The sequence below is a fragment of the Pleuronectes platessa genome, chromosome 23, assembly GCF_947347685.1.
Source record: "Pleuronectes platessa chromosome 23, fPlePla1.1, whole genome shotgun sequence".
Taxonomy (NCBI): Eukaryota; Metazoa; Chordata; class Actinopteri; order Pleuronectiformes; family Pleuronectidae; genus Pleuronectes; species Pleuronectes platessa.
Genome location: NC_070648.1, coordinates 12,955,352 through 12,981,674, shown reverse-complemented (window position 1 = coordinate 12,981,674; position 26,323 = coordinate 12,955,352). Strand labels below are relative to the sequence as shown.

Here is a 26,323-nt window from a genome sequence, read left to right as displayed (position 1 = left end):
CTGGTCGTTTTCACACTCTGCACATCCAAAATCTGTTTGCCATCATCTGACTCGAGTGAGCTCATTTTCCCCTGTGCACTGACTCTGATCCGTGTAAACAAACATCCCCTCGGTAACACTGCGAAGGTCTTGTTAGTCTTGTCGGATGAGAAGTGAAAGGGCTCAGAGAGCATCCCCGAGCATGAATAATTGAACAACCTTGAATATGTTGTCTTCTCGTACAAAAAAAGAAACTTTCAAACTGTCTGTATCCAACCACCCACTCCTGCTCTGTCTTCCATTCCAAGTGGGCTTTGATGTGAGGTTTATTTCCCTTCATGCCGTGGTGCTATCGCTCGTCGCTGCATGGGGTCTGTACCGTGTGCCCCTCACTCATTTGCCTCTGCCTTCCATCATCCCCCCTCCTCCTCCCCCTCCCCCCTCCTGCTTTTATATGACACTGGGTGTAGAGGCAAGTTGTTCCAGCTTCTTTTAGTAAACAAACAGAGAGCTCTGTCTGCCGCTCCGTCCCCGAGGCGGAGTGCTCACAATGACTATTCATAAGGACCAAATCCTTAACCCAGATAGACGGCCGACAAACACACTCATCATGTGCTCCTATAGTCAATCTTCGCAGAGCAGGAGGAGATGAGAGAGCAGCTCAACAGAAAGAAAGGATGGTATCAGATGGCAGTCATGGGGGTCAGTACCTCTCAAAGCACTATTTCCTCTGATTAAACCTTTTTAATTCTACTGAGCGCCATGAACATAGAGAATAAACACAAACAACTGTATTCAACGTATGTGTGTATGTGGAAGGCATATCTCGGGAACCATTCATCTCATTGGCTTCACACCAGAGAAAGAGCAGTGCCGAATTTGGTGAGATTTGGACGTGAGGCTTTCAAAATAAAAATAAAAAACCGGCAACCAGTGCTCTATAGCAGCCAGTAGGGGCTGTTTGAGGAGGACTCACTAATGACAAGGAATCATTCTGATGTAGCTCCGGAGCATTAACACAGGAAGAGAGGACAGAACATGCAGGTTTAGAATTGGCACTGCACTAGTCCATATGGCAGCTGGGCCGAGTAATATTAAGTTAAGTTTAAATAATAGGAGGACCATGTGATATGATTGAAAGCTGCTTCACTGACGGATGAACTCCAAAGCTTTGTACTGAACATCACTTTAAGAGCAGTAAAGCAATGTCCCATTCAGTGATTGTGTTTACAGGGGCTACAACATTCTGATATTAACCAGATTAAGAAAATAATCGGAATAAATCACTGTCATGTAAACAGGATTTTGTGATTACCTTAACCTAAAGAAGATCAAAGAAACCTTACTTTCAGAATTTATTAAAGAACTATTAGAAATATTATAAATAAATTCAGCCATCTCCTGCCCTCAGTTGAAACTAATACCCTATCAAGAATAGAAATCTCAGAAATAGCTGAGAATCTTACCAATTATTTAGACAGCTTCTCTCTTATCACCCCAAAATAATCTCGTCTTCTAAACCCACAATTTAGATCTTATATCCCATTCCCACAAAAATACTTAAAGAAATTCTGGCCTAACAGAGGACAGTTCACCAAGTTGCTGGGAAGGTTTTACTGATTAGCACTAATGCTTAGAATCTTGTTTTCATATACAGTATATCAACAGAAAGACTTTCTACATGTTTTAGGGAGTATTAGTGTGTGCTAATGTTATAGATATGTTGGTTGCTTCTTCCACACGTCTTTATGAATGTACTCTTCTAAAAGCATAGTTTATATGTAGACCAGTTAACCCCTCCCTCTCTTACCTTCCCTGAAGCCTCGTGGGGAAGGAGCGTCTCTTACAGATGTTACAGTAACACGTTGGAGGCCCAGCGCAGGCTGCAGGCTCGAGCCCTTTCTCCATCCGAGAGCTTCCAGGCCCTGATGACCAGGGTTTTTACACACAAGCTTTTGTTTGTGTGTTTGAGTATGAACTTCAACTACACAAGGAGACAATCAGTTAGAAGGGTTGTGTTGTCTTATATCATGTTTGTTTTATAAAATTGTATTTCTATACACAAAAATTATTCAAGCCCTTCTTAGAGGTGACAAATTTAAATATCGTTTGCTTTATTCATATATATCCATTAAAATAGTGTCCATAAATATTTTACAGATGTAACACAAAATATTTTATTGGTTTCACTCACCACATTCATGAACGCAAAATAAATTAGCTTAATTGGGGGACCGCCCCTAGTGGTTGATTGTCCCGATTTTCTTCGAGCTGCAAGCCAGAGTCACTGCCGCAGGTGGAATACCAAACCTTGGTGAGTAAATATATTTAATGTTTCCTGCTGTCAAGTAATGTGCATTCTGTAATATTGACCAAAATATGCGAAACAGCCGTAAAAAAATAATCCAGGCAGTTTTGCTCAGTTTTTAGTCAAATCGGAATTGGCGGCAATCTGGCAAACTACCTAGTAATGTCCGCCCTTTTCCTTGCTGAAGAGTGACAGTGACTGTATCTCACTAAAGGTTTAAGTGAGTTACAGTGGTGACTTGCCTAGACTCTCTAGTCTTAAGCTACGGGCATAGAGGACTTAGTATCTCATTATTATCAGATACTAAGTCATAATAATGAGAAACAGGATTTTTATTTTCTTCATCATGTTGACATGGGCTTCCATAGATTTTGACCCGACAACTGATGAGCTTCCTTCTATGAAACTGCGGTTCATTTAAGAGTTCTACTTTATATTTTTGTTCGTAATTTTTTATTGTGTTGTTCAGCATTGTACTTAAAACGTGTCTTGTATTTGGGCTGTTTAGGCCACCGCCACTGAGGGTGCAGAGAGGGACATTGCACTCACAATCATGGGGACATACACTGTCTGAAGAGATGGAGATGTGGAGCCAGAGGACGTGGGAATCGTGATTGAAGGCATCAGAGTCATGGACAACTTAGGAAGGGTGATAATGGGGGTCATCATGCTGTTTGGGCATATTAATGCCCTTGATCGGAGCTTTCCAGACAACCTCAAGTACACTTTCGTGTTTATTCAGAAATGAATTTGAATTGGCACAAGCTCAAAGCAAAGATACAGAAGCTGAAAATAAAGTTGTTTGCATAAGCAGGAAACACAGCCGACAAAGTTCTGTGACCTCAGTGGTTTTTTTTTCTCACAGTCATGTTAACAAATTAAAATTTTGTCCACATAACTTCCCCTTTCCATCTATTTGACATTGACTCTGCTCTACACCACTTTTGTGTTGCCTTTTATTTCCTGATCAGTTTTTTTCTTATGGAAGCCCATTTCCGCCACTGTGGTGAAGAAAAAAAAACGTGTATCTCATAATTATGACTTAGCATCTCATAATTATGAGACAATAAGTTATTTAGAGCACTATATAGTGAGCTCAAGAGAAAATAACAAAAACGCTTTCAGAAACTATTCAGGGCATTTTGTCTGCATCGAAAAATGACATCATTGCCGCAGGAATAAAATGTACAACAACAGCAACGTGGAAAATCCCAAAGTAAATTTTAAATGTTTATTTTGCAGGTTTAATGTAAAAGCCCATGTGGGGTGATTATCTTTAAATGTGGAAATAAACTTGTTTCCCGCACTTTGTGCTGTGATGCACCGCTCTGCTTCTATTTACATTAGAACGACAGGTCGGGCTGTTCCCGCTGCCCTCGCTCTTCCCGTCTCTTCACCATGGGTGCAATGCATTATGGTATATATTGTTTGGTTAGTGAACATTGGTTGTACACTACTTTTCATGATGTATTGTGGGAAACAATGAGTCGAAGAGTTATCATGTTGACTGCTTTGAATTATTTTAGAATGTTGAATATTTCTTCGAGGCATTGCTGCTGTAGAGCTGCTGTTTTTGGTTGAGATCAGGAAACACACAACATGCTGGGGCTGAGTTGGTGCTCGGGCCTAGAAGGACTGGATCTGAGACATGTGGTGCAAATTGTGTCTCCATGAACACATTCATGTTGTAAAGATGAACACTGGATACCTGAAGGCAGGCTTCAATATCCAGAGGGGTTACAGCCTGAGGATATGCAATTTGGTAATGAGTTAATTCAATTTACTTTGTGTAGCATTAAATCATAAAATAGATTATCTCAAGACACTTTACATGGTGAAGTTGACACCTTGTAAGATTATAGAGATAAAAAACGATTTGACTAGAACTAAGAAACCTCGAGAACCAGATTCAATGAGAGAGAGAGAGAGAGAGAGAGAGAGAGAGAGAGAGAGAGAGAGCGAGACCAGGAACTATTGTCAGAATAGTTGTTATAATGGAAATAATGCATACCAGTATAATAATAATACTCATCATCATCATTTCTTTTTCATACTTATTTTCATCTGATCTACATATAGGATGGAATTAGAGTTGATCACAATATTAATAGATAAACATTTCAAACATTCCTGTCACAGAGGTATCATTGGATCCACGGTGTGAGCAAGACAAACAGACATTCATTCACCCACCACCTGCACAGGGGTGGAGGCAGAGACCAGTCGGGGTCAGATACGATCAGAACTACAGTGCCTTGCATAAGTATTCACCCCCCTTGGACTTTTTCCCATTATGTACTGTTACTAACTGGAATTCAAATAGACTTAAATAAACTTTTTCCCGTTTGATCAACAAAACATGCATAGTACTTTGGAGGTGCAAAATAAATTTTATTGTGACACAAACAATAATGAGAACAAAAAAGTTGACATCTGTTGGGTGCATAAGTATTCACCCCCCTGTGTCAATACTTGGTAGAACCCCCTTTCGCTGCAATTACAGCTGCAAGTCTTTTGGGGTATGTCTCTACCAGCTTTGCACATCTAGAGATGGAAAGGTTTGTCCATTCTTCTTGGCAAAAAAGATGAAGCTCAGTCAGATTGGATGGAGACCGTCTGTGAACCGCAATCTTCAAGTCTTGCCATAGATTCTCTATTGGATTGAGGTCTGGGCCATTTTAAGACATTAACATTCTTTAATCCAAACCATTCCTTTGTAGCTCTGGCTGTATGTTTAGGGTCATTGTCCTGCTGGAAGATGAACCTCCGCCCCAGTATCAAGTCTTTTGCAGACTGCATCAGATTTTCTTCAAGGATTTCCCTGTATTTGGCTCCATCCATCTTTCCCTCTATTCTGACCAGTTTCCCTGTACCTGCTGAAGAGAAGCATCCCCACAGCATGATGCTACCACCACCATGTTTCACTGTTGGGATGGTGTGCTCAGGGTGATGGGCAGTGTTGGGTTTTCGCCACACATAGCGTTTTGCATTGAGCCCAAAAAGTTCAATTTTGGTCTCATCTGACTAGAGCACCTTCTTCCACATGTTTACTGTGTCTCCCACATGGCTTCTGGCAAACTCCAAACGGGATTTTTTATGGATCCCTTTCAACAATGGCTTTCTTCTTGCCACTCTTCCATAAAGGCCAGATTTGTGGAGTAGACGACTAATAGTTGTCCTGTGGACAGATTCTCCCACCTCAGCTGTGGATCTCTGCAACTCCTCCAGAGTAACCATGGGCCTCCTGGTTGCTTCTCTGATTAATTTTGTCCTTGTCCGACTCTTCAGTTTGGGTGGACGGCCTCCTCTTGGTAGGTTTGCGGTTGTGCCATATTCTTTCCATTTTCTTATGATGGATTTGATGGTGCTCAGAGAGATGTTCAAAGCTCTGGATATTTTTTTATAACCTAACCCTGCTTCATATTTCTCCACAACTTTATCCCTGACCTGTTTGGTGAGCTCCTTGGTCTTCATGATGCTGTTTGTTCAGTAATGATCTCCAACAAACTCTGAGTCCATCACAGAACAGGTGTATTTATACTGAGATTAAATTGCAGACAGGTGGACCCTATTTACTAATTATGTGACTTGCAAATGTGACTTGTGAATGCAATTGGTCGCACCAGATCTTTGTTAGGGGTTTCACAGTAAAGGGGGTGAATACATATGCACTCAACACTTTTCAGATTTTTATTTGTAAATAATTGTGAAATCCATGTAATATTTCCCCCCACTTCCAAATGATGCACCATTTTGTGTTGGTCCATTACATAAACTCACGATGAAATAAATTTTAATCTGTGGTTATACCATGACAAAATGTAGAAAAGTCCAAAGGGGGTGAATACTTATGCAAGGCACTGTATCTGCATAGTGAGATGCCTCCAGAGGTAAATGAAAACAATTTTGATGTTTGCATCTTTGCCTTTTTGCATAAAGAGTTCCACAGAACACTGACTATTTTCAGTAGAAGAGGAGGAGCTGGTGTTACATTTCCCTAAAGCTGCACTAGAACTGGTTAAGTTAGGTGTTAGTGGTGAACACTGGCACAGACAGTCCACAGAGCAGCATCAGGATGGAAGGGATCTTCATTGGTGTCTTGTGTCTCTCAGGTCAGTGAATCTAACTGTTTGTATGATGTCTAACAGGAAATCTGAATATAGAGATTAATTTGAGTCCTCATACATAACAAAAATAACTGGTTTCATCCTCAGGGTGCCTCACCTTCTCCACATGCCTCCTCCGTCAGTACCACTTTGTGTCTGATGTAATGAATTGGACTGAAGCTCAGAGCTACTGCAGAGAGAAGTACACAGACCTGGCCACTATTGAAAACACTGAAGAAATGAAGAAGCTTAAAGACACAGTTTCCGCTGCTGGTAACAGCTCTGAGGTTTGGATTGGACTGTACAGTCATATTGACTGGAAGTGGTCAGATGGGTTCAACCAGAGTGGAGCTGAATATAGGAACTGGTTGACTATTGAACCAAACAATGTAGATGCCAATGAGTTCTGCGTGCTCAAGGCATGGAATGGAAGATGGAATGATGATCACTGCAAAAAACACCATCGATTTTTCTGCTACAATGGTAATGATGTGCTTTATATTAATCTTTACTATACAACATAATGTATAAGATATGATTTTGAAAACCATTGTGTGATCTCATCAATCCCTCTTTTGTTCTCCAACTTAACTGCAGGAACATTAGAGGATTCTGACTTTGTGCCAGTGACTACAGCAAAGACTTGGTCTGAGGCTCAGAGGCACTGCAGAGAACACTACACAGATCTGGCCACTGTGACGAACGACACTGACAACAACAAGATACAGAACTTGATGACCGATGGCAATTGGGGATGGATCGGTTTGTACAGAGATCCTCAGATTTACTGGTCCGACGGGAGTAACTACTCATTCAACTCCTGGTATCAGGGTTTCAACCCACTTGGCTCGATGAAAGTCATATGTGGTGTTGCAGATTTAGAGGAGGGCGGAAAATGGAGGTTATTTTCCTGTGAAGAAAGAAAACCATTTGTCTGCTACAGCGTCCCAAGTGAGAATCTTTTTTTGTATTTTTGTGTGGCTTATTTTTTATTTGTGAGTTTTCTGACACGCCTGACCAAACTGCCTTGTGGGGAACATGCAGCCCAGAGACCAGACGTTCCTCACTCGTTTAATCTAAAAACCTCGAGTTCTATCTCCACAGGAATAACTTTAGGTTTCAGAAAACTAAACACCACATTAAACGTCTGTTTTGTTTCTCTCCTCGTTCTTTGTCTAAGCAGCAGTGAAGACGTTGGTGAAGATGAAGGTGAAGCTAGAGGACTCCTCTGTGGACCTGACTGACCCAGGTGTGAAAGAACAGATTCTGAAACAGGCAAGTCTCCAAAACCCATCCTGAAACATTAACTCATTCATAGACCCTGGACAGATGTATTACAGAGTTTGACATCATCAAATAACCATGACGGAGACGAGTGAATGTAAAAAAACTCCAGTCACAGATGTTCTGCAATGCAAAGCAGCAACAATAATGGAAGGAAGAGTTATAATCATAATCCTTTAATTATTTTTGACAGATTGTTCTTCCAGGTATTGCTAATGTAGATCTGCAGTTTTTTGTTTGAGACCAGGAAACATGAATCATAATTTTGGCATGATTTCGATGTGACTATCACAAAATACAAACTTCCAGCAGACAAATATCTTGGTAGCTGAGCAGTTACAGCTCCTGCCAAGAAAATTTGTCTCGTTTGTCTCTCTCTTCTCTTCCCTCATTTCCACCCCCCTCTCCTTCTTGCCCACATTGAGTCTGGTTCTAGAGGTTTCTTCCAGTTAATGAGGGAGTTTTTTCTCCACAGTTTCCAAATTGCTGCTCATTGTGGGAACGGTTGGGTTTCTCTATACATTTTAAAGTCTTGACTTTCTATGTAAAGTTCCTTGAGATGATATATTGTGATATATAAGCTATATCAATAGAATTGAATTGACTAAAAACAAAGAATTATTTTTCTTAGAGAGCAAAATAATCTGTTACAAGTATTTCAAATAGTCTCCATTTCTGTTTTTCAGCTCCAGGACAGATTGAAGGAGAACGGACTGAGTGGCGTCACCTTGAAGTTGAAAGAACAGGCTGATGGGAAAGTTTTCCACAAGGAGGAAAAAGGTTCTGACAAGAAAAAAAAAACTGAGCTTTAATATTTTTATTCAACTTTAATTGCATGTGCTAATGTTTCATGTCTGCAAGTATACACACCTCTATCACTGTACGCAGTTAGACCATACCAATGAATGATGTAGAAAAACTAGCCTTTGTTTGATTATATGCTTAAACTGTGCGTCTGTGTATAAAGAGCATCAGGAACGTTATGCTGCCTGGGAAGAATGTCTCAATAACAACCGACACAGGGAGAGTCTCCATCTGAAGAAAAATGTAATTAGTTGCTAGGCAGGTTAATAATGTTATAGCTGATTATGTCTTATACTAAGGGAATGACAAAGACCCACAGCACAGGTCCAGCCCATGTAAAACAGATTTCTGGTTGCAACTGTACGCTTTCACAGCACCATATATCCAGCATAAAGAAATGTAATAATGTATGCGCCCTTACTGGAATCATTGTTTTTTTAACCTATATTAAGTGTGTGGAAATGTAATCATAAAAAAAAATGCAGATAGACATCGCCCGAATCTAATGGAGTCTGGAGACAGGACCTTCTAAATCGAGTAAGGCCTGAAACAGAGGCCTCCAAAACTCCAAGATTTATAATGGTGTCAAAGTTAGACCAACAACCACAATTTGAATTCACCATTAGAATCGATCCCTGAAGTAACTGTAGGGGGAGACAAAGTAAACTTGGGAAAGTATGACACCATTAGGTTTCGGGACTAATCAGAAGTTTTGAACCAATCAGGAGATGGAGAGATTCACCTCCTGATTGGTTGAACGGGCAAAATCTGAGACAATGATGAGCATATAAGCAGAAGGTTTGAAGCTCAGTCTTCAGTTGGGCTCCGGAGCCAGCTCAGGTTTACATCTTGTAAAAAAAAAATAAACTCTACTGCATTGAACTCTGACCATCTCCAGTGAATTCTGGAAATCCTTTGTTTTCTCACTCACAGGTTTGCAAAGGGGAAACAAATAACCACAGGTTTTTTAATTGTTTCTGAATAAAGTCTTAAGAATTAGAATCACATTAATCCCATAAATTCCATAAATTGACACTGATTAAGTTCAGTTTAGGAGACAGTCTCTTGCAGCTTCCTATTTGACTCTGCTGACCCTTAGGGGTAAGACCATAGACTGCAGTTACAATGTATGCAGTTTCAGCCCCATTTACACCAGCATTCCAACAACAGGAATGTACACGCACACTGCATGTACAACGCACACTGCATGTACAACACACACACACACACACCAACACACACACACACACACACACACACACACACACACAACCACACACACACATACACACACACACACAAATGTATATAAGCATATATATATTAAATATGTAAGGAGGAGTTGTGACTCTTAGTGAAGGGATCATAAACCTACAAGTCTGTGCTATTGTGTTATGAACATATTAGACTTTTTCTGCATGTGTGTGTGTGTTTCCTGGAGGAGTCCTCCTTCCTCTTCCTGCTGCTGTGGCTGCTCTGCTGCAACCTGTAGGTGTTCAGAGCCTGGGCTCTCTCCTTCTCCAGGACCTCTGTGTCATCCAGAATCTCCAGACCTGGGATCTGACTGATGACGTTCTGTCTGAAGACAAAAAATAAAGACAAATGAGATATAGATAGATGCATTTTTTTCATGAATTTAAACTTTAATTCAAGAAAACTAGAAAGGAAGTGGCGATCCAACAACCGTGTTGAAAATCACCTAGCCTGAAATTCTAGTTCAGTTCAGGTTGGGGTTTTATAAATTAGTTTTGTCAGGGTGGATTTAATGTTATAATCAGGAGTATTTTTTGGACGTCTGTAAAAAAAAAATGGCGGCTTCCGTAGAAAGGACCCGCTCATGATGTAAATATAAAGTATTTAAATATAAACGGCCCATTCTAAAGTAAAGGGATTTGTACAATTTAGATGAAACAAACTAGTGAAAACATCACTAGGATTATTTCATATAATTTCTGCAAATTGAGCCCTTTCAACTAAATCTTAAACACTGAACTGTGAGGATTTGTGTTAGTTGTTTGTTGTTTTCGTCTCTCCTCCTCCCCTTCTCTGTTTCCCTTGGCAGGCTGTGAGCGCTAGGGGCGTGGCTGGTTCCCTGCAGCGGACGAGGCGCACCTGCATTCCATCCCAATCATCCCCTCTATAAAGATCTGGTCCGCTCAACAGGCTGGCGCCAGATTATTCCATATATCATGGTAGTTGTTTCGCTGTTGCTCTCGACCTTCACGTCTCGTTTTGTTTTGTGGACTAAAGACCTGCTTCTTGCTTGCTTCACGCAGAACCTCCGTGTGCCTCTTTGCTCTGCTGTCATCCTCGCCTCTCCGTGGATCCTCCAGCCAGCCTGCACCCTGCCGCTCCAGCCTGTACCTGCCTACACAGTCAATAAACTGTACCTTTTTCTCTACCTGCTCCTCCGTGTCTGCTTTGGGGTCCGAACACCACCACAAACCCTAACATGAACCTTTAAATGAACGCCCCATTCAGAATTAGGTCAAATGTCAATGTTTGAAAGAAATGTTCCTGGATCTGCCCCCTGATCCAAATCCTCACCAAAATGTAATGTGTTCCTTTTTGACCCACATTCCACATCATTCCACCCAGTTTTATAATTACCTGCAGTATTAACATAATACTGTTTATTAATAGACAAACGAATGCCGATGAAATCTGAACCTCATTGGGGGAAGTAATACGATTGTGACATGAAAGATGTGCTGGTGTTTTACTTTTGCATTTTCGAGAAACCAGGAAGTGGGTTTAATTGCAAAATCTGACAATAGTAACAAAGAGTATGGTCGAGACTTGAGCAGAAGAGGCCAAACTGTCCTTAGTTCTAGTCTCGTGTTGATTGGACCCTACACTTCTCATGATGAAACCTGATTATATCTTCAGAGAAAAGTCCAGGAACACAGTTAAAGCCTCCTCAAACGGTGCTGGTCTGAAGCAGAGCTGCTGAGAAAGCTTTGGTGACCATGTTGCCTGAGTCACAGGAAATTAAAAGGAGATTGGCGTGTGTGCATGTGTGTGTTTGTGACGGGGGGGAAAAACTGATGAAAGATTTGGTCTCATCCACGTTGATGACGAGAGCCAGACGGAGTTAAAGGAGATCTTTGAATCAAATCAAAGTGAAGTGAAACACCACTGCCTACAATCACAGTATTGAGAGCAATGAAAATAAGTGCAGTGCCTCGTTCTAAACCTGCCTGTTTGGAAAGTTGTGTTCTCTTGTCCCGTGTCGATGCTCCAGCGAAACAAACAACATATGCTTTTACTTTGTGGAGGAACTGCCAAAGACAAGGTGATTTTTTTTATGTTGTTGTCATGATGGAGATCAGCAACCGTGACTCCTGTGAATGTCTAGATCAGTCCGATATGGTGAAATAGTAAAGAATCAAAGTTCGAAAATCATCTGGGGCCGATTTCGACCCGCGGTTGATGTAGTTTATCTGAGGGCATAGAAGAAAACATGTTAAAGGCAGACATGTGATGCTGAATCACACCAGATCATCACTGAGCTTCCTCGGGCCATTTAGGAGAAACATCCAGAGTGTTAAGCTGATAAGATGAATGGTTTGCGAGATATGTGTTCCACAGACAGACAAACAGCAGGAGGTTTTGGAACTGGTAGGTAGATAAAAGAGTGTTTCATTCTTCAATCAAGATTAGAGCTCAGTTCCAATGGCTGCTACTCCAACTCAGTTCAGAAAACAAATAATCCCAATACTCCTACTGCTGTGGCAGAAAATGATCAATAGTAGAACCTTACGCAGCAGCTTCTCTCACTCTCACAGTGAAGGCGTCTTTACAACACAGGCCACTGGTTTGACTGCCAACTTGTTTCTCATGCGTGTCATCCTCCTACACACACACACGCACATACACACACACACACACATCACAGAAGAGTTTCTATATCCAATCTTCCAACAAGAACAAAAAAACCTGACCTGAAGGAAAGGTCATGAAGGAAACAAAATAATTCTGACAGGATAAATCAAATTAATAAAGTTTTACAATACCTCTTAACATCACTCAAAAATTGACTAACCAGACTGAAAATGGCAACGGAGCTGAGCAGCATCTTTTGATGACATCTTTTACATTTTGATTTAACCAAATTTCTTCCTCAATCACAATATAACCTTCTTCTACTAACATTCTCACTTGGTTTCCTTCAGTAATCAGAATATTATCAGAAATCACATACAATTATTGTCGTTACATAGATTAATAATTAGTAATCAAAGTAGTTAAACTTCAGGAACGTCTTAGAGACAGAGGCCTGGAACTTTTTTTACTTCTAAACTCAGACAAAACTGAAATCATTGTGCTTTGACACAACATTTTCTGGCCAGATAGCTACCTTGGATGGCATTAGCTTGGCCCCACCTCTATTACTCTACTGCTCACCCCAACCCGTCGAGGCAGAAGAACGCCAACATAGGGTTTGGCTTTGCAAATTCCTCCATTTCAGAAGGAGTTTTTTTTCTCCCCACAGACGCCAAAGTGCTTGTTCGATGTGGGAACTGTTTGGTTTTTCTATGATTTTGTAAGGTCCAGACCTTAATATGTAAAATGCCTCGAGATAACGTACAGTATGTTATGATTTGGCGCTGTCCAAATAAAATTTAATAGAATCATTCCTCATACTAAAATGTCGGGGGGGGGGGGGGGGCGGCTCTCAAAACAGGTCAATTGGAGGAGCGGTGTTTTAGACAGGGTATAAAGGGTGATGATTGACAAAAATATGTTACAGACATTTCATTAAGACCCCAAGGAATCATATCAACTGTGTTAAAATGGGCATAATATGTCCCCTTTAAATAAACGACAGCAGTGGTCGGCAAATGGGTCAAACCACATGTCAAAATCTAAAATTAAATCTAGAGATCACTCTTTCCCCATATTGGGCTGGACACAGAAAGTCACAGGTGCAGGGGGTGCTGGCCTCCATCAAGGCAACAACATTCATAGAATCACATCCTGTTCAGCAATTCATTTTGTTGCTGTTCTGCAATACATTGAGCTAAATTATAGAGCTCTTATTTTTGAAAAGTTGTGAACGTGGGTCTGAAGATTTTGTCAATTGTTTATAGACCTCTGAAACAACTGACATGTTATGTATGAAACAAATAACACCAGTTAAGTTAATCGTTGGAACTTATATATAAAAGGGACACAAGTGAACAATAATGAACAAAAATAGACTTTGTTGAGTGGGTTAGGGATAGTTTCTTTTGGGTTCATCATAAGTGACCACTTTACATTAGAAATAGCAATTTGAACTCATCCACAGACTGGACTTGTGCACTGACCATAGTAGCTCCTTGGACCATTTTATTTGTTCTATGGAAACCATCTTTTTTGATGGGTGCAATTTCACCATCTCTAACCTTCTGAGACTATTTGCAATTCTAATCTACCAATATCCTCCAGGTTAACTTCTAGTATCTTTCTGTAAAAATATTTAAATGCAGATTTAAAAATGCTTTAAAGTTGCATTATGTGAAATGTAGGACACTGACACTCCTCCCTTGGCCTTTGCTTCCATGTTTTAAATAATTGTCTATGACATCAACAGTCAAACCCATGAAACTAGAACTTTATAATGAAACAGGAATTTAAACAACCTCACACACACACATCTATTTATAGATATTAGGAAACATGGACCTCTCACACAGAGCTCTCAACTTTCTCTCTGAGGTTTCTACGTTTCTTTTTACCCTGTTAAAAGTGATTTTAGTAGTTTTTCCTTACTCTTGTTTAGGGTTTAGGGCAGAGGATGTCACACCTTGTTAAAGCCCTATGAGACAAATGATTTGTGAATATGGGCTATACACATAACAGTTGATCGATTGATTGAACTTTATGGAGGTACAACACTCAGTTACTGGGAAGGTTTTACTGATTAGCACTAATGCATAGAATCTTGTTTTTATATGCAGTATATCAACAGAAAGACTTTCTACATGTTTTGGGGAGTATTAGTGTGAACTCATGATCTAGATATGTTGGTTGCTTCTTCCACACGTCTTTATGAATATCCTGAAAGCACAGTTTATATGTAGACCAGTTAACCCCTCCCTCTCTTACCTTCCCCGAAGCCTCGTGGGGAAGGAGCGTCTCTTACAGATGTTACAGTAGCACGTTGGAGGCCCAGCGCAGGCTGCAGGCTCGAGTCCTTTCTCCATCCGAGAGCTTCCAGGCCCTGATGACCAGGGTTTTTACAAACAAGCTTTTGTTTGCGTGTTTGAGTATGAACTGCAAATACACAAGGAGACAATCAGTCAGAAGGGTTGTGTTTTTATTATATGATGTTTGTTCCTCTAATATATTATTTATTCATAAAATTGTATTTCTATTAGAGCTGTGAAAAATATCGCGTTAACGCGTTATGATTAAATTACAGGATTAATTCGTTTTTTTTTTAACGCATTTAACGCATGCGCAGAAGGACCTTCCAATTCCGCCGCCTCTGCACTAGTTGCCGCTCTAATGTAGTCAGACGGCAGCTGCCATTCAAACAAACAAACAACATGGATAATTCCAGAGCTGCCAACTCTCACGCTTCCGCCGTGTGACACACGCTTTTGCATATTTTCACACGCACTCACGCCACACATCCAATTTCTCACGCCAAAAAAAACCTGGATCTTTGAAGTGAAGCGCATGACTAAATCTATTTCAACTTGTTGACGAGACGAGACGAAAATGTTGGTGGTTGACTAAGTCACGATCATTTTTTAAAACATCATCGTATCAGGCCGTCATGAAGTACCAGGAGCGGGCGAGTGTGTGTGTGTGTGTGTGTGCCCCAGATAGCTCACCGGTCCCGAGGCTCCGCCCCCCGCCCCGCGCACTCGCTCAGAGACACAAGACCAGAGCTCCTTCACGTGAAGGAGCTGGTCACTGACTCACCGGCTGCTCAGTGGAAACAGTGAAAACACAGAGTTTCTCTGGTCTCAGCTGATCAGAGCTCAGCGTCTTGATCAGAGCAGAAGCTGCAGTTGGTTTCTACCGAGCTGCAGTTTCTGTGTCCGCCTCCAGCCTGACCTGCACTCACTTTTCGTTTAAATATTTCGCCAACTAAAATATATATTTTTAAGCTATTAGGCTGCAGCTATATGTTTTTATTTATTTAAAAATAGGGTACTTCTTATTTCATACATTTTCCACAAATACGGGGAGGACTCAAATAACCCTACAAAGTTCTGTGTTTAATTTATTTCAAAGTAGGCCGACACTTGCCTGTGTATTTTCTTCTCTTCATAAGCGTTTGGTTTTTCCTTTGTTGTAACAGGTAAAAATATCAATCAAATGTCAACAGTTTTCTTTATTGTTGTTCGATAATTTCATAAATGCAACAAACCATAGTTTAGTATAGTATAACTTTATATAAAACTTTATTAGCTTTGTTATCAAATATGTTTTGCGGCTCCAGACAAATTTTATTTTGGGGAAGAGGGTCCATTGTGTTGCTTAAAAAGGCAACACAACTTAAAATAAAGTTTAAGCACTTTATTTGTTGCACTTTTTTGTCTGATGGAAAGTGTGGTGGGAGGCGAACATAAATCATTAACTGCTCTTAAGAATACAATTATTTAAAATATAGGTTAGGTTTCAGTTCAGAATTAGTTGAAAACCATTGTAATCAAAATGTCAATCAACCTACCTTGGTCAAATCTTAAACAAAGGTCTATTAATTAGGCTATATTGTGGTCATTGAGGCACAACAATAGTTTTCTGGTTGAATGTTCAGCTCAAGGCTAGAAGGCCCTACAAGTCATGATCAGAGGAACATGAATCAGAAGAAGTTCAGGTATTGCACATCTTTAGCATACCACCCAAAAATCCACTAGAATGCAGGAAAAAACATCTACTTAAACCAACATTTCCTGGGGGTGGACCTTCAGCTATGTCTTTGCGTCACAGAATGTAACCAATGTTGTCCATCTCCAGTCGGCCGCTCCTATCAACGACTTCGGGCCCCAAAGGCCACCAGAATGCAGCGAACAACATGGATACAACGCCAAATTCCAACAATTCCCTGATATTTGAGCCACCAACGTGTGTGGCTGTGTGCGCGGCAAAATGTTGGTCACCCCCGACAAAATCTCACTCCAAGGTTTTTTGAAAAGTTGGCAGCTCTGATAATTCTGATGAACCTGAGGACCTTCTGGACGGGAAGATCGTGTTCCAAAAAAACAAAGATCGAACATTCAGTAAAACCAAGGTGATATGCACACTCTGCGAGAAGACGTAATCGTTTCACCGTAGCAATACCCGCCTAACCACCGCAACGCGAAGCATGTGTTGGTCGGCGAGGGGCGTTCAAGTGGAATGCGACAAACCAGACTCACTCGCAGGACACATTGTGCAAAAGAAGCGGTCAGCTTTACTGTCAGAGAATTTGAACAAGTTAGTTTGCCTCACCAACTGGCTAAAGAACGAGTGGCTAAGAGGGCCTTTAGAGGCATTAGATTGTATCATGGTGTGGTTAATGGTTGTGTGACAAAAAATATAAAAAATGTCAACCATCCTATGGCTAAGAAGCTCAAATAATTTCTGTTTGATTTAAAAAAAAAAAAGTTTTATTCAACCACACAATGGCTAAGGAGCCCGAATATTGTTTAGGATGAAGATTATATTAATGTTCCATATGGAAAAGCAATGATAACTGCTGAAGAACTGCTGAGTTGCAGCACAAAAGAAAAGTTAAATGTCATAAATCTTGTTTTCACAAAAATATTCCGAGAAAATCGGTAATGTGATTAATCATGATTAATCCATAGAAACCTGTGATTAATTTGATTAAAAATTTTAATCATTTCACAGCCCTAATTTCTATACACACAAATTATTCAAGCCCTTCTTGGAGGTGACATATTTAAATATCTTTTTTTTTTTCCATATATATCCATTAAAATAGTGTACATAAATATTTTAGAGATGTAACACAAAATATTTAAATTGTTTCACTCACCACATTCATGAACGCTTTGAGCTGCAAGCCAGGGTAACTGCCGCAGGTGGAATACCAAACCTTGATGAGTAAGTATATTTAATGTTTCCTGCTGTCAAGTAATGTGCATACTGTAATATTGATCGAATTATGCAAAACAGCAGTACAAAAATAAAATAAAATGAAAATTCCCCCTCGCCGTCTCACTTCCGAACAGCCAATCACTGTGCAATAACTCTGGATCTTTATAATAACCACTGTACAGTTACTCCCGAAATTATATTATATTATATTATATATAATATATATTATAACTATATTTAATTATGTTTATTTATTTCACACTCACTGTATAATTGTAATACGCACACCTGCACTTCTTTTCTTAGACCGTCGCACTGTTCGGGCTGTTTGAATTGTTTTTTTTTGTTTTGTTTGTTTTGTGATGTGTATTCTGTGTAAGCAACTAAGAGCCACTTTACCGAGTCAAATTCCCTGTTTGTGCAAACTTACTTGGCCAATAAACCTGATTCTGATTTCTGAATCCAGGCAGTTTTTGCTCGGTTTTAGTCAAATCGGAATTGGCAGGCAATCTGGCTAACTAGTAATGTCCGCCTTTTCCTTGCTGCAGAGTGACAGTGACTGTAACTCACCGAAGATTTAAGTGAGTTACCATGGTGACTTGCCCAGGTCTATAACCACTAGTCTCTAGTCTTAAGCCACGGGCATTTTTAGCAGCCGCAATGTGTCATACGTATAGGAATTATGAGCTCATATAGCAACACACCGGTCGCATAACGTCCGCACAACGTTTATTGTGTTGTTCAGCATTGCACTTTCAAAGAGTTTTGTATTTTGGTTGTTTAGGCCACCGCCACTGAGGGTGCAGAGAGGGACATCGCACTCGCAATCATGGGGTCATACACTGTCTGAAGAGATGGAGATGTGGAGCCAGAGGACGTGGGAATCGTGATTGAAGGTATCAGAGTCATGGACAACTTAGGAAGGGTGATAATGGGGTTCATCAAGCTGTTTGGGATCATTAATGCCCTTGATCAGAGCTTTCCAGACAACCTCAAGTACACTTTCGAGTTTATTCAGAAATGAATTTGAATTGGCACAAGCTCAAAGCAAGTTTTTTTTCTCACAGTCTGACATTTTTAATGACTGGATTTCCATGAGCTGGGACAAGGATGTTCACACATGGAAATTTTGTCCACATAACTTCCCCTTTCCATCTATGTGACATTGACTCTGCTCTATACCACTTTTGTGTTGCCTTTTATTTCCTGATCAGTTTTTTTCTTATGGAAGCCCATTTCCGCCACTGTGATGAGGAAAAAAAAACGTGTATCTCATAATTATGACTTAGCATCTCATAATTATGAGACAATAAGTTATTTAGAGCACTATATAGTGAGCTCAAGAGAAAATAACAAAAATGCTTTCAGAAACTATTCAGGGCATTTTTTCTGCATCGAAAAATGACATCATTGCTGCAGGAATAAAATGTACAACAACAGCAACGTGGAAAATCCCAAAGTAAATTTTAAATGTTTATTTTGCAGGTTTAATGTAAAAACCCATGTGGGGTGATTATCTTTAAATGTGGAAATAAACTTGTTTCCCACACTTTGTGCTGTGATGCACCGCTCTGCTTCTATTTACATTAGAACGACAGGTCGGGCTGTTCCCGCTGCCCTCGCTCTTCCCGTCTCTTCACCACGAGTGCAATGCATTATGGTATATATTGTTTGGTTAGTGAACATTGGTTGTACACTACTTTTCATGATGTATTGTGGGAAACAATGAGTCGATTATATAGGGTATACACTCAGTAAAAAATACTGAGTTTGATGACATCAAATAACCCTGATGGAGATGAGTGAATACACATAACTCCTGCCAGAGAGGATTTACAATGCAAAGAAGTCAGAACAGTGGAAAGAAGAGTTATCATGTTGACTCCTTTGAAGTCTTTCCGAATGGCAAATTATTCTTCCAGGCATTGCTGCTGTAGAGCTGCTGTTTTTGGTTGAGATCAGGAAACACACAACATGCTGGGGCTGAGTTGGTGCTCGGGCCTAGAAGGACTGGATCTGAGACATGTGGTGCAAATTGTGTCTCCATGAACACATTCATGTTGTAAAGATGAACACTGGATACCTGAAGGCAGGCTTCAATATCCAGAGGGGTTACAGCCTGAGGATATGCAATTTGGCAATGAGTTAATTCAATTTAATTTGTGTAGCATCAAATCATAAAATAGATTATCTCAAGACACTTTACATGGTGAAGTTGACACCTTGTAAGATTATAGAGATAAAAAACGATTTGACTAGAACTAAGAAACCTCGAGAACCAGATTCAATGAGAGAGAGAGAGAGAGAGAGAGAGCGAGACCAGGAACTATTGTCAGAATAGTTGTTATACTGAAAATAATGCATACCAGTATAATAATAATACTCATCATCATCATTTCTTTTTCATACTTATTTTCATCTGATCTACATATAGGATGGAATTAGAGGTGATCAAAACATTAATAGATGAACATTTCAAACATCCCTGTCACAGAGGTATCATTGGATCCACGGTGTGAGCAAGACAAACAGACATTCATTCACTCACCAGCTGCACAGGGGTGGAGGCAGAGACCAGTCTGGGTCAGATACGATCAGAACTATCTGCATAGTGAGATGCCTCCAGAGGTAAATGACAACAATTTTGATGTTTGCATCTTTGCCTTTTTGCATAAAGAGTTCCACAGAACACTGACTATTTTCAGTAGAAGAGGAGGAGCTGCTGTTACATTTCCCTAAAGCTGCACTAGAACTGGTTAAGTTAGGTGTTAGTGGTGAACACTGGCACAGACAGTCCACAGAGCAGCATCAGGATGGAAGGGATCTTCATTGGTGTCTTGTGTCTCTCAGGTCAGTGAATCTAACTGTTTGTATGATGTATTTAACAGGAAATCTGAATATAGAGATTAATTTGAGTCCTCATACATAACAAAAATAACTGGTTTCATCCTCAGGGTGCCTCACCTTCTCCACATGCCTCCTCCATCAGTACCACTTTGTGTCTGATGTAATGAATTGGACTGAAGCTCAGAGCTACTGCAGAGAGAAGTACACAGACCTGGCCACTATTGAAAACACTGAAGAAATGAAGAAGCTTAAAGACACAGTTTCCGCTGCTGGTAACAGCTCTGAGGTTTGGATTGGACTGTACAGTCATATTGACTGGAAGTGGTCAGATGGGTTCAACCAGAGTGGAGCTGAATATAGGAACTGGTTGACTATTGAACCAAACAATGTAGATGCCAATGAGTTCTGCGTGCTCAAGGCATGGAATGGAAGATGGAATGATGATCACTGCAAAAAACACCATCGATTTTTCTGCTACAATGGTAATGATGTGCTTTTTATTAATCTTTACTATACAACATAATGTATAAGATATGATTTTGAAAACCATTGTGTGATCTCATCAATCCCTCTTTTGTTCTCCAACTTAACTGCAGGAACATTAGAGGATTCTGACTTTGTGCCAGTGACTACAGCAAAGACTTGGTCTGAGGCTCAGAGGCACTGCAGAGAACACTACACAGATCTGGCCACTGTGACGAACGACACTGACAACAACAAGATACAGAACTTGATGACCGATGGCAATTGGGGATGGATCGGTTTGTACAGAGATCCTCAGATTTACTGGTCCAACGGGAGTAACTACTCATTCAGCTCCTGGTATCAGGGTTTCAACCCACTTGGCTCGATGAAAGTCATATGTGGTGTTGCAGATTTAGAGGAGGGCGGAAAATGGAGGTTATTTTCCTGTGAAGAAAGAAAACCATTTGTCTGCTACAGCGTCCCAAGTGAGAATCTTTTTTTGTATTTTTGTGTGGCTTATTTTTTATTTGTGAGTTTTCTGACACGCCTGACCAAACTGCCTTGTGGGGAACATGCAGCCCAGAGACCAGACGTTCCTCACTCGTTTAATCTAAAAACCTCGAGTTCTATCTCCACAGGAATAACTTTAGGTTTCAGAAAACTAAACACCACATTAAACGTCTGTTTTGTTTCTCTCCTCGTTCTTTGTCTAAGCAGCAGTGAAGACGTTGGTGAAGATGAAGGTGAAGCTAGAGGACTCCTCTGTGGACCTGAATGACCCAGGTGTGAAAGAACAGATTCTGAAACAGGCAAGTCTCCAAAACCCATCCTGAAACATTAACTCATTCATAGACCCTGGACAGATGTATTACAGAGTTTGACATCATCAAATAACCATGACGGAGACGAGTGAATGTAAAAAAACTCCAGTCACAGATGTTCTGCAATGCAAAGCAGCAACAATAATGGAAGGAAGAGTTATAATCATAATTTGTTCTTCCAGGTATTGCTAATGTAGATCTGCAGTTTTTTGTTTGAGACCAGGAAACATGAATCATAATTTTGGCATGATTTCGATGTGACTATCACAAAATACAAACTTCCAGCAGACAAATATCTTGGTAGCTGAGCAGTTACAGCTCCTGCCAAGAAAATTTGTCTCGTTTGTCTCTCTCTTCTCTTCCCTCATTTCCACCCCCCTCTCCTTCTTGCCCACATTGAGTCTGGTTCTAGAGGTTTCTTCCAGTTAATGAGGGAGTTTTTTCTCCACAGTTTCCAAAGTGCTGCTCATTGTGGGAACGGTTGGGTTTCTCTATACATTTTAAAGTCTTGACTTTCTATGTAAAGTTCCTTGAGATGATATATTGTGATATATAAGCTATATCAATAGAATTGAATTGACTAAAAACAAAGAATTCTTTTTCTTAGAGAGCAAAATAATCTGTTACAAGTATTTCAAATAGTCTCCATTTCTGTTTTTCAGCTCCAGGACAGATTGAAGGAGAACGGACTGAGTGGCGTCACCTTGAAGTGGAAAGAACAGGCTGATGGGAAAGTTTTCCACAAGGAGGAAAAAGGTTCTGACAAGAAAAAAAAAACTGAGCTTTAATATTTTTATTCAACTTTAATTGCATGTGCTAATGTTTCATGTCTGCAAGTATACACACCTCTATCACTGTACGCAGTTAAACCATACCAATGAATGATGTAGAAAAACTAGCCTTTGTTTGATTATATGCTTAAACTGTGCGTCTGTGTATAAAGAGCATCAGGAACGTTATGCTGCCTGGGAAGAATGTCTCAATAACAACCGACACAGGGAGAGTCTCCATCTGAAGAAAAATGTAATTAGTTGCTAGGCAGGTTAATAATGTTACAGCTGATTATGTCTTATACTAAGGGAATGACAAAGACCCACAGCACAGGTCCAGCCCATGTAAAACAGATTTCTGGTTGCAACTGTACGCTTTCACAGCACCATATATCCAGCATAAAGAAATGTAATAATGTATGCGCCCTTACTGGAATCATTGTTTTTTTAACCTATATTAAGTGTGTGGAAATGTAATCATAAAAAAAAATGCAGATAGACATCGCCCGAATCTAATGGAGTCTGGAGACAGGACCTTCTAAATCGAGTAAGGCCTGAAACAGAGGCCTCCAAAACTCCAAGATTTATAATGGTGTCAAAGTTAGACCAACAACCACAATTTGAATTCACCATTAGAATCGATCCCTGAAGTAACTGTAGGGGGAGACAAAGTAAACTTGGGAAAGTATGACACCATTAGGTTTCGGGACTAATCAGAAGTTTTGAACCAATCAGGAGATGGAGAGATTCACCTCCTGATTGGTTGAACGGGCAAAATCTGAGACAATGATGAGCATATAAGCAGAAGGTTTGAAGCTCAGTCTTCAGTTGGGCTCCGGAGCCAGCTCAGGTTTACATCTTGTAAAAAAAAAATAAACTCTACTGCATTGAACTCTGACCATCTCCAGTGAATTCTTTTGACCAACTATTGAGACTCCAGTAAAAGCAAAGTATACGTGTTGGAAAAGAAGTCAGGACTTAGCATCTGGTCCAGTATTAGACTTTTGTATCTCCAACAATGCATCCTGTAGAAGAGTCTGACCCTCATCATAAAACTGTTATTTACACTTTCTAAACAAATCCTTTGTTTTCTCACTCACAGGTTTGCAAAGGGGAAACAAATAACCACAGGTTTTTTAATTGTTTCTGAATAAAGTCTTAAGAATTAGAATCACATTAATCCCATAAATTCCATAAATTGACACTGATTAAGTTCAGTTTAGGAGACAGTCTCTTGCAGCTTCCTATTTGACTCTGCTGACCCTTAGGGGTAAGACCATAGACTGCAGTTACAATGTATGCAGTTTCAGCCCCATTTACACCAGCATTCCAACAACAGGAATGTACACGCACACTGCATGTACAACAGACACACACACACACAAACACACACACACACACACACACACACACACACACACACACACACACACAACCACACACACACATACACACACACACACAAATGTATATAAGCATATATATATTAAATATGTAAGGAGGAGTTGTGACTCTTAGTGAAGGGATCATAAACCTACAAGTCTGTGCTATTGTGTTATGAACATATTAGACTTTTTCTGCATGTGTGTGTGTGTTTCCTGGAGGAGTCCTCCTTCCTCTTCCTGCTGCTGTGGCTGCTCTGCTGCAACCTGTAGGTGTTCAGAGCCTGGGCTCTCTCCTTCTCCAGGACCTCTGTGTCATCCAGAATCTCCAGACCTGGGATCTGACTGATGACGTTCTGTCTGAAGACAAAAAATAAAGACAAATGAGATATAGATAGATGCATTTTTTTCATGAATTTAAACTTTAATTCAAGAAAACTAGAAAGGAAGTGGCGATCCAACAACCGTGTTGAAAATCACCTAGCCTGAAATTCTAGTTCAGTTCAGGTTGGGGTTTTATAAATTAGTTTTGTCAGGGTGGATTTAATTTTATAATCAGGAGTATTTTTTGGACGTCTGTAAAAAAAAATGGCGGCTTCCGTAGAAAGGACCCGCTCATGATGTAAATATAAAGTATTTAAATATAAACGGCCCATTCTAAAGTAAAGGGATTTGTACAATTTAGATGAAACAAACTAGTGAAAACATCACTAGGATTATTTCATATAATTTCTGCAAATTGAGCCCTTTCAACTAAATCTTAAACACTGAACCTTTAAATGAACGCCCCATTCAGAATTAGGTCAAATGTCAATGTTTGAAAGAAATGTTCCTGGATCTGCCCCCTGATCCAAATCCTCACCAAAATGTAATGTGTTCCTTTTTGACCCACATTCCACATCATTCCACCCAGTTTTATAATTACCTGCAGTATTAACATAATAATGTTTATTAATAGACAAACGAATGCCGATGAAATCTGAACCTCATTGGCGGAAGTAATACGATTGTGACATGAAAGATGTGCTGGTGTTTTACTTTTGCATTTTCGAGAAACCAGGAAGTGGGTTTTATTGACATATACCACATACATTACACATACATTACACATACATTTATTGACATATACCAAATACATAACACATACACGTATTGACCACTGCATACATTCCTTATACACTCTGTTGATGCACAGTCAACACTTTATATCACACATCCCAGCTCCCTGCTTCACTTCACACACAGATAATGGGTAGACCTTGGCCTACAATCTCTCCCCCACAACACACTCAGGCAGCTGCTCTGAGAAAGGAACATTATCACCTCTGGTAACCACGACAACGGATTGCACAAACGACGTCTTCATCACACGACATTCCAAGAGGATGAGGCACTGTCCCGTCTAGATGCAGTGGCCTCCATCTAGTTTTGACCAATCCAAGAAGAACCCTTGTCACGCCCAATATATCAATATATAATCTATGTGCGCACTCTGTTTAAGCGCCTCTTTTCCTGTGCAGCCTCCTGCGTAGAACTAGAGACCCATGCATGTTCAATTGCTGGACACCGCGTTTTCCTGACCTGTGACCTCTGAATAAACTTGCTTAATTTCAACTTGAGAAACGACGACTCCTCTCCTTTGATTTCCACCCGCAACAGTTTAATTGCAAAATCTGACAATAGTAACAAAGAGTATGGTCGAGACTTGAGCAGAAGAGGCCAAACTGTCCTTACTTCTAGTCTCGTGTTGATTGGACCCTACACTTCTCATGATGAAACCTGATTATATCTTCAGAGAAAAGTCCAGGAACACAGTTAAAGCCTCCTCAAACGGTGCTGGTCTGAAGCAGAGCTGCTGAGAAAGCTTTGGTGACCATGTTGCCTGAGTCACAGGAAATTAAAAGGAGATTGGCGTGTGTGCATGTGTGTGTTTGTGACGGGGGGGAAAAACTGATGAAAGATTTGGTCTCATCCACGTTGATGACGAGAGCCAGACGGAGTTAAAGGAGATCTTTGAATCAAATCAAAGTGAAGTGAAACACCACTGCCTACAATCACAGTATTGAGAGCAATGAAAATAAGTGCAGTGCCTCGTTCTAAACCTGCCTGTTTGGAAAGTTGTGTTCTCTTGTCCCGTGTCGATGCTCCAGCGAAACAAACAACATATGCTTTTACTTTGTGGAGGAACTGCCAAAGACAAGGTGATTTTTTTTATGTTGTTGTCATGATGGAGATCAGCAACCGTGACTCCTGTGAATGTCTAGATCAGTCCGATATGGTGAAATAGTAAAGAATCAAAGTTCGAAAATCATCTGGGGCCGATTTCGACCCGCGGTTGATGTAGTTTATCTGAGGGCATAGAAGAAAACATGTTAAAGGCAGACATGTGATGCTGAATCACACCAGATCATCACTGAGCTTCCTCGGGCCATTTAGGAGAAACATCCAGAGTGTTAAGCTGATAAGATGAATGGTTTGCGAGATATGTGTTCCACAGACAGACAAACAGCAG

At 40.3% G+C, this 26,323-nt stretch overlaps 1 protein-coding gene and 1 long non-coding RNA gene across 2 annotated transcripts; one reads left to right on the top strand and one right to left on the bottom strand.

Moving 5' to 3' along the window:
- The first annotated feature begins 6,261 nt into the window (after nucleotides 1-6,261).
- On the top strand, nucleotides 6,262-23,321 carry LOC128430636 (uncharacterized). Its single transcript, XM_053416742.1, has 12 exons — nucleotides 6,262-6,399; nucleotides 6,502-6,876; nucleotides 6,991-7,344; nucleotides 7,577-7,668; nucleotides 8,364-8,457; nucleotides 10,645-10,867; nucleotides 18,379-18,522; nucleotides 20,078-20,109; nucleotides 20,481-20,855; nucleotides 20,970-21,323; nucleotides 21,556-21,647; nucleotides 22,322-23,321. Exons 1-12 carry the CDS (start codon nucleotides 6,363-6,365, stop codon nucleotides 22,445-22,447), a joined length of 2,298 nt encoding a protein of 765 aa, XP_053272717.1. The 5' UTR covers nucleotides 6,262-6,362; the 3' UTR covers nucleotides 22,448-23,321.
- Nucleotides 14,668-20,204, bottom strand: LOC128430372 (uncharacterized). Its single transcript, XR_008334008.1, has 3 exons — nucleotides 20,075-20,204; nucleotides 17,465-17,524; nucleotides 14,668-14,742 (listed from the first exon to the last, which is right to left on the bottom strand). It is a non-coding gene; the product is annotated as an uncharacterized LOC128430372 (long non-coding RNA).
- Nucleotides 23,322-26,323: the final 3,002 nt, after the last annotated feature.